The sequence below is a fragment of the Homarus americanus genome, unplaced genomic scaffold, assembly GCF_018991925.1.
Source record: "Homarus americanus isolate GMGI-L3 unplaced genomic scaffold, GMGI_Hamer_2.0 scaffold4060, whole genome shotgun sequence".
In the NCBI taxonomy this organism is placed as follows: domain Eukaryota; kingdom Metazoa; phylum Arthropoda; class Malacostraca; order Decapoda; family Nephropidae; genus Homarus; species Homarus americanus.
Window position 1 is genome coordinate 10268720 of NW_024746161.1, and position 9272 is coordinate 10277991.

At 41.8% G+C, this 9272-nt stretch overlaps 1 protein-coding gene across 1 annotated transcript; it reads right to left on the reverse strand.

Moving 5' to 3' along the window:
- Positions 1-5598: 5598 nt before the first annotated feature.
- LOC121878988 (golgin subfamily A member 6-like protein 2) lies at positions 5599-8259 on the reverse strand. The gene is made up of 3 exons (XM_042385439.1): positions 8198-8259; positions 7392-7643; positions 5599-5617 (listed from the first exon to the last, which is right to left on the reverse strand). The coding sequence occupies exons 1-3, from the start codon at positions 8257-8259 to the stop codon at positions 5599-5601; spliced, it is 333 nt and encodes a 110-aa protein (XP_042241373.1).
- Between the last annotated feature and the right edge of the window lie 1013 nt (positions 8260-9272).

Consider the following 9272-nt stretch of genomic DNA (forward strand, 5'->3'; position numbering starts at 1 on the left):
TCAGTCAGTAGAATGTTGCGTTCACTAGCATGTCCAGTTTATCCACGTCATTTCTTCAATAAAGTAATTATCCTGTGAATTATAGCGACTTTTACTGTTTTTCTGTATAGATGGGTCATGTAACAGTAAATAAGACGCCGGAGTAGACTTCCTGGGAGGGTTTTAAAAGTGTTGACACGATCCAATTGTTCCAGCAGCGACAGAGAGCGTAGAGTGCCTGGGTATGGCGTTCGTTGGCGGGAACATCTTCGAGGGCAAGATAAACACTACTAACGTCACCCCGCTCTATTGTCACACCAACTACTGCCAAGACCTTCCCTAAACTCTCTGTCTGTCTCTATTATTATTATTATATGTCTGTTATTTTCTTTTCTTTTTAGCAATGACAGCCAAGAGTGTTAGGAAAAATGGATGTATATGAATGAAAGGAAATAAAAAAAAAAAGTCAGATTCACTTCTCACCACAATGCTATATCTTGTCTCACTTCTCGCTACTACAACTACAAGTTCCCTCACTGCTCACGACAACTTCTCTCACTTCTAACTGCTCACGACAACTTCCCTCACTCCTCACAACTTCCCTCACTCCTCACTTCCTTCACTTCTCACTATCACTGTTATAACTCACATTTCCTCCTCGTATTTTGTCAGAATAAAGATGCTCCACAAAAGTAATGTGATATGTGACCCACAAAAGTTTCAACGAGCCGAAGTTACGACCGAGGGAGGTGAGGGGCTGCTCCCATAATGTGTTATTATGACTGGGACACCAAAGCTCTCCTGTCTAGCCCGCGGGAGAGTGTCAGTTTTGATTTTTTGGTCGTCCTAATACTCTTATATTGGCGACACTGACAGACAGACAGGCAGACAGGCAGACAGACAGACAGACAGACAGACACTCCAACATGTACCATAAGCTGCCGTGTCACAAGTGGAGGTCCTTGAGAATGACAATGAGAAACACAATATTGTTGATAATGTTAACTTTTTGTAACACGTTTTGTTATAAATTTCTAATGTATTATGTTTCCTATGGCTGTATTGGCTGAGGTGGACGTGTAGTTGTGTTTCCTTATCATGTAGGGGGAGGAAACAGCAGTTAGGTGGAGGGAGGCAGCAGGTAGGTGGAGGGAAGAAGCGAGTAGTAGGAAGATAGAGGAAGAGAGGCAGCGGATAGGAGGCAGGAGGAAGAAGAGATACAGTGAGCAGGAGGAAGGAGGAGGGAGAGAGGCAGCGGGTAGAGGCAGGGAGGGAAAGATACAGTGAGCAGGAGGAAGGAGGAGAGGCAGCGGAGTAGAGGCAGGAGGAAGAAGAGATACAGTGAGCAGGAGGAAGGAGGAGGGAGAGAGGCGGGTGGAGGCAGGAGGAAGAGAGATGCAGTGGCAGGAGGAAGGAGGGAGAGAGGCAGCGGAGTAGAGGCAGGAGGAAGAAGAGATACAGTGAGCAGGAGGAAGGAGGAGGAGGAGAGGGCAGGGTAGGAGGCAGGAGGAAGAAGAGATACAGTGAGCAGGAGGAAGGAGGAGGGGAGGCAGCGGGTAGGAGGAAGTAAACAGGAGTTGTGTGTATTGAGAGTTCAACGATTGTACACACACACACACACACACACACACACACACACACAGACACACACACACACACACTCCACACACACACACACACACACACACACACACACACACACACACACAGACCACCCCAGAGTTAAAGCTGCAGTTGTTCTTTAGTTTCTACTCAACATTCACTGATCACCCAACTGTGTCCCCAGTAACCATGTGAAATATTGAATGACAAAACTGTTCCGCCAATCAGTGTCGTATTACTGTGATTAGGGTAGTTAGTCCACATTAGCCTATTACAGTGTTTCAAGGTAGTTAGTCCTGATTAGCCTATTACAGTATTTCACTAATTTACAAAAAAAAAATCGTCTTATTCTCATGAATCGACAAGAATGGAAGTGTGAGGAAGACAGACAGACAGACAGACAGACAGACAGACAGACAGACAGACAGACAGACAGACATACAGACAGACATATAAAAAGAACATAAAAAAGTCACCAAGATGAGTAAAGGATGATGGAAATGTAAGAGGTGGAAAAGGAAAATATAGAACTTGAAAGGGAAAGGCGGATGAGAGAGAGGAAAGTAAAAGTAAGAGATGGAAAAGTTTATGGAAGGGAGATGAAGTGATATTGATTCAGTGTTGATGATCAAAGTCGGTGTTTTCAGCCAGCCGTTAATGGTCGTTCATGGGACACACACACACACACACACACACACACACACACACACACACATAGTTCCTACATTGCCTAGACGGAATTAGATCAGGGGGAGAGAGAATTGGGAGGACATTGTCGTGGGTTAAGTGAGCAGTGGACAGTGGTGGGTGGTATGGCGGCTGATGTCCTACGGAAACCAGTGGTGGACATTAAATTGGACCTTTACACAAAACAACCGGTAAATTTATAGTAGTTCACACAGCTGTGTTAGAAAGACAAAACTATGTTTTTCTAGGGTATTTTTGTGTGTTTTGATTAGTTCTGACCTTGATTTCCGTTGGAAATTGCCTGTTTTTTAGTTATCGCCCCTTCTACCCCCAACAAGATAGGGGATCATGTTGGTAACCGAGGTTTGGGTGGGGCGTTTTCCGACAAAAATCATGGCCAGGTGAATACAAAGTACACCAATAAACACTGGAAAAAACATATAAATCTAACCTTTTTTTGGATGACCTAACCTAACCTGACCTATCCTAACCTGACCTTTCCTAACCTAACCTAACTCTCACGGTGTTTTTACGTAACCAGACTCTCACTGTTATTTCTTACCTTATTCCGAATTAGAATCTTTACTGAGGTCGGGAGAACACCATGAGATCTAAAAAGTTCTATTGTTTGTTCGTTTTTTACCCCAAAACGTACAATCAGCTCCATATAATTGAAGTGACACCCATCGCAGACTTCCATGGTCGGAAATGAATTTGAATTTCGAAGCCCGAGAGACCCAAAATCACATTCGAATCTGATTGGGCAAAAAACACCACGAATTCTAATAGCAAAAAACACAATCCCTTTTAATTGGTGGCAAAAAAAAAAGTGTTTGATTGGCCGCGTGATGTGTATGGGAACGCATGCGCGTGACGATTTATGAAGTGGGAGTGGGAGGTCGGGTAGGCCAGTGGTGTCAAACTCAAAACCTTTCGAGGGCCAATTCTTATCTTAGTTACCCTCTTCAGGGCCAACACAAGTGCTATAACACATATTTGCAGGATTGAAGTTTACAGCTTCACACATTGCCTTACCTGGCTTACCAGGAATACCTCATTTGAGTTTGTCTGATCTTAAGTTTGTAAAATTCATTTTACTAAATAAACATGATTATAACTATTTTTTCATAATTTCACGGGATGATAAATTTTACCGTCATCCCGCGGGCCACACCTGACCATCCCAAGGGCCACATTTGGCCCGCGGGCCATGAGTTTGACACCCCTGGGGTAGGCGATAATGGCTGAAGATTAATGAAATTAAATAAAGGAAGACTTGGCATGCGCTATCTCCGTTATTATAAGTTTCCGAAGTATAATAAACATCTTTTTCGTATATGATAAAAGATTAGGGCTAGGAATGTTGTGTGAACGACTATAAAAATACCAAACAACCTTTGCCGATGCTCACCTGTCATCTAAGGAACCCTGTAATACTCTACGTAGAAATAATAAGGAACAGAATAACTACGACGAATATATAATGTACACAGACCCATCGCCAACCTGTTTTAAAAGAACGAGATGAATTTCTACGGAGATGGGGAAAGAGGGTTGCTTCATATTTCACTTATAAAACAATGTGTTAAGTCCTGAGGAATTGTCTTATCTTGAAGAATATGCGAAGAATGTGTGGCCTATTCGTTACTGCCTCTTGATAAGAACACAGGTATAATATCGACAACTTATTTCGACTCTGTCAGTGAACGATTGGAACTTAACGAAAAGTGTTTACATAAGCTCCATCTTGTAACCTAGAACAAGTGACTGGAAAGACGAGCGCTGCTTACCATCTTAAGGAGGTTGACTGAGTACTAACTCTTTACACTTAATTGCCGCAGTAACACGAGTTCTCCAGGAATGAATTATAACTCCTAGCTGTGTTACAATGGGGTAAATCTATCTTTTTTGTATTTAGATAAGACAAGCAGTGTTGGAACAGATGTATTTTTAAATTATTACAGACTTAGATACACTTATAAGTATTGTGTTCAATCTGTCATGTTGTTATTTGTAGGTCTTCAATATATATTATATCCTAATCTGTCTATAGCTTTGTGATAACCTAAACTAATTGCTTTCATTAATAGTTTATATAGAGTACAGTACAGACTAGTTCCTAACACTACTGTATATAACCCGGTGTGAAGTAAATGGGTCCCGTAGGCTGGACTATTCCTTTGGGTCAGTGTGGAAACAGCCGATGTTTAATAAATATTCAGTATACAAGTTTACCACATACTGTAAGTTTATCACATACTGTAAGTTTACCACATACCACATAACGCTATCCCTATTTCGCAGCAGAATTCACTGTGTTTAAGGCTTAATGATGATCACTGAAGACCAGAGTGTATATATATATATATATATATATATATATATATATATATATATATATATATATATATATATATATATATATATATATATATATATATATATATATATATATATATATTCTTCCGGTCACTGTCCAAAATATTACCATCAATATCAATTTGTGCCAATTTTACCCATTTTCGGTTGTTGCGATTGCAGCAATTAGGGAGAGGGACGTGTGGAAAAAGGGGAGATAGTGAGAAAGGGGAGGAACGAGGTGCTTATATGTGGAGATGGTGAGAGTGATGAGTACCAGGGTGGGAAGACGACCATGGGTGGACTGGGAGATAAATCTATGAAAGGAACGATAGGGAGTTTAATTGTCACAATATTTGACAGTGTCAGCTAATGTGCGCGTGTGTGTATATACAGACAGACCAGTTGGTGACCACAAGCTTTGAAACAGGAGTATCTGGGACTCCTGTGTGAAGACTCGCTCAATCACTAAGCATCCTCGGGATCCACCTTTAATTAAAAATCCGGAGTCCGTCACAATTTTCTTTTCATATATAAATTTAAATACTCGGTTAGGTTCTTATATGCGTTTAGTTAGCCCCTGAAATCTATTGGTGCATAAAGCCATAACATTAATGGTTCAGAACGAGAGCCTGCAGGAGCTTAACGTTGATTGGCCATTTCGGCCGAGAGGAAATTGATCATATTTCACTGTATTAAAATCAGCGTAAGAAATGCCACAGCGTAAACAAAAACAAATGAATATATTATGTGTGGATATGAGATTCTTCTTGTCTGCGTGAGCGCCCAGCTGCCTTCAGTGCTCCAGGCCATTTACCTACGAGAGTGTGGGTGACTTTCTCATTCTCTGAAACATTTAAATTTAGTTTCCAATAGAGGCTGTCGTGTGTTTAACTCATTAAACGTACCAATTCCTTAATAAAATTATCATTGGCTTTGTTACGGAGGGAAACTTTTCAGTGACAGATTCCATTAAAACTTTGTCTGGCATCTGTCAAAATATACACAAAAAGTAACAAATCATTAATCTTTATACCTTCGTTGTATTGTTCTTGTAAATATAGGTCAGGATCCGCCATTAATTCCATGTCATTTTCGTCGGAACCAACATTAATCGTTATGTTTTTGTCTCCTTGTAACAATAGGCAAGGTGCTATAAGGTGTGTTAGTACTATATAAGCCAACTCTCCTTCGCTGGCGTCAGTCTTCGTGTACTAAGGTAAGATCGTCTCCCATTATGTAGAGGTGTTTAAGTCTCCTCAGCAGGCGACAAAGGTTTAACCCATTTACCGGTATGTAGAAACTTGTTATTTGTGGCCTCATAGTTCGTAGATTCATAGCGGGTTCTCAGTTGAAACTTTATTGTCCTTACATGAATTGTCTTCCTTATTGTATCAAATGTCTGGAATTCTGTAAACACAAACAGAGGAATAAGTGCTGCCACTCCTCGGTAAGATCGTTTAGTGATGGACAAAATAATCCATCTATTGTGTTCAGAGTTCTGTTTATTAATTCTATCAGAGTCGACTCATGCTTTACTATGTAGACTACAAGATTTAGACTAAGCTTATAAACAGACCATCAAAGTTTTCATAATATTCCCTGAAAAACACAGAGTTGCTCTTCTTGCAGTGACTCTCCGTCTCAACTCCGAAATATCAGCAGATCACACCACATCTTCCGCTCTGACGGGAACTTTTACCTTGTTTGGAAACTCACTACCAGACTGACATCAAAGAAAGATGAAGAAGATTGGAATGAAAATGTGTGTACAATTTTCATGCTGTCTCTCTTTCGTAAAAAAACAAAAACAAAATAAAACAAAACAAAATAAAAAACAAACATATTCTCCGCATCTAAAAAAAAAAAAAAAAAAAAAACCCGCTGTGTTGGTGGCATACTACGGTACATTATTCTGGCCATAATAGAAAAATAAACATGCTTCACTAGCAAGGAAAGCCCCGAATAAACACAGAGAAGATCTTTCTGGCCGCATCAGATAATATACACAGTGGCAAGGGAAGGTTGGTGCTCGGGTGAAGAGGTGACACAATGTGAGGCAGTTTGAGGAGTGGCCTGAGGAGTGGCATTGTAGGGGCGTTGGAGGGTCACATGAGAGGCTTGGAGGAGGTAAAGATATAACATGAGAGAGAGTGAGAAAAGGAGAGGGGAGGGGGACGCCATATTGTATCGTGATAAAATTAGTGGAGGTGGTGGAGGATGTTTCTTAGAGAATAATTATTTGACATAAAAATTGAGGAGAGAAGAAGTGTGTGTGTGTGTGTGTGTGTGTGTGTGTGTGTGTGGTGAGAGGCAACAGAGCTGAGGACACAAATGACGATAAATCCCTCATTAATTTATTTTACAACCATTTTCAAATAGAAGATTCAGATTTACATTACAATAATCTTATAAGAAATCTGAATAAAAGACATACAAAATCCTTACATTGGAGCGTAAACCAGTAAAATCGTTTGTAGGTACGAAAGAAATCCTCTTCGCTGTTTCACTACAAATCAGATGAAAACGTGTCCAAGAAAGTTACTGTCGCGTTTATCTGGAGGAAATTTATGGTAAAGTTTTGCTTCAACCGAGAAACGCCATTCGCCGACTGACTTGCTTGACTGAGCGTGAAGTCTCGGGTCAAATCTGCTGACTGCATGAATTATGGTGTTTTGTCTGCTGAAGTTGAGGAGTGACGTGTGGCCTTGTACCCGACCATGCTGAGGGGCCACACCACCACAGGGCCACTCCACCACACTTACTGAAGGGCCACAACAGCACAGTTAAAGGTCTCCCGGCCACCACTGTCACCCCGGCCACCACTGTCACCCCGGCCACCACTGTCACCCCGGCCACTACCCTGGTTACCACTGTCACCCCGGCCACCACTGTCCTCCCGGGCATCACTCTCCTCCCGGCCACCACTGTCCTCCCGGCCACCACTGTCACCCCGGCCACCACTGTCCTCCCGGCCACCACTGTCCTCCCGGCCACCACTGTCCTCCCGGCCATCACTGTCACCCCGGCCACCAGTTTGACAACAGGTGTCAGCTGCTCCTCATTACTGCCACTGTTCTCATGCTGCCTCTACAGCTATTGTCCTCCCCTCCTGTCATTATGTCTCCCCTCACGTGTCTCTCACTGTCTCTCTCTCACGTGTCTCCTATACTCTCTCTTTTGTTTCATTCTATCATCCAGAGTCTTGTTTGTCTAGTGAAAGTTACTTTAAGTGGTTCAAGCTGTGAGCAAACTGACACTACCAGAGGTGAGCTACTGTGGACCTGTTCCAGTAACTCTCAATTGGGTTTTATACTGAACGTATCACGGGGGAAAACTTTCTCTATGTTAAGAATAAAATAACACGTGAATTATTATTTCGTTTATACATATTTTCTCCTATTATAAGTGTGTCCAGATAGCGTCTAGTAGTCTGTAACAGCGCCCTACTGCTGGGTGGGGTTGAGAAGCTGTTGTCATCGTTTTTAAATATATTCATCCGGCAACATCTCCGATTCTTCATTCTCTCAGGAACTTCCTCGTGTGCACGTGAGAGTTTTAAGCCAGTTACTCGCAGCTCTTGATCACCGCCTCAGTATCAAGAGTTAGCGAGTCCACAGAGGAAGAATTCATCTTGCTGTTTTAGTCAGTAAAAAACACAGGGAGCTGATACGTAGCTGTGGTTCTTCATAATAATTTTTGTACTGCATCACTTGCTTGAAAAAGGAAGTCCTGACAGTTTTAGTCGTGTCGCATTTCAAGCTCTGTCTTCCATACTTGGAGACAACTCAAATAATATTCAGATCTTCTTGGTACACCGCTCTCTTACCAATGACCATAATAAAAGACCCACGCCTCTCTACAACCAAGATGATAAAACGACTCTTACTGCCCACGACTGATCGACTTATCCATGATGAAACTTTGGCAACTGAGCGGCAGACTGACAAGGAAAAGTGGTAACGATCTGAGTCAGGAAAGATTACCACAGGAGACGACCAGAAGATTATTGGGAAGGTCTTACTGAGCCAAGATGGAGGAGCTGGCATAGTGGTGTGGAGGGAGAGAGAGAGAGAGGGCATTATAGGATAAGAATTTGTTCTTTTTTTTTTAGTCCAAATGCCCAAGAAGCAAAAGTTCAGCTCTATATATGGTCATCATGTCACTGTCTTTCTCTAATCATATTTTCCTTCACTGTGTAAGAGTAGTCGTCTAAATTTTACTCTCCGTAACTTTCTTAATTTTTGTTTTTAGTTTAACGAAAACTCTGTAAATTTGACGTCAATAAACTTAGAGAAAACTGGTATATCCCGAGACCACTGTGGGAGAAGCGTAATAAACCAGCCCTGGACCGGCCAAGAGGACAAAGCCCGTAAGTCAAGAACCACATATTACTAGAGAACACTGTGTCAGGTAAGAGGCGGTGCAGTGACGAAGGTACTGATCTGCGTCATAGTTAATTAACGTATTATTGAGCTTGAGTAAAGAAGGTTGATGGTTTATATTCACCTTCTGCTATGGAATGTTGCTGGTATTACTGCTGCTCTCCCCAGTGTGTCTTTTATGGCTTAAGCTCCGGCTCCCTCAGCATTACCATAATAGAAATGAAGGAATTCCCCGGCAGTAACGCAGGTGTGAGTGTTGCC

Coding starts and splice junctions, on each gene's coding strand:
- LOC121878988 (XM_042385439.1), bottom strand. CDS start 8,259: ATGAATTCTTCCTCTGTGGACTCGCTAACTCTTGATACTGAGGCGGTG. Junction 7,644..8,197: donor GCGGTGATCAAGAGCTGCGA/GTAACTGGCTTA, acceptor CCGGGGTGACAG/TGATGGCCGGGAGGACAGTG.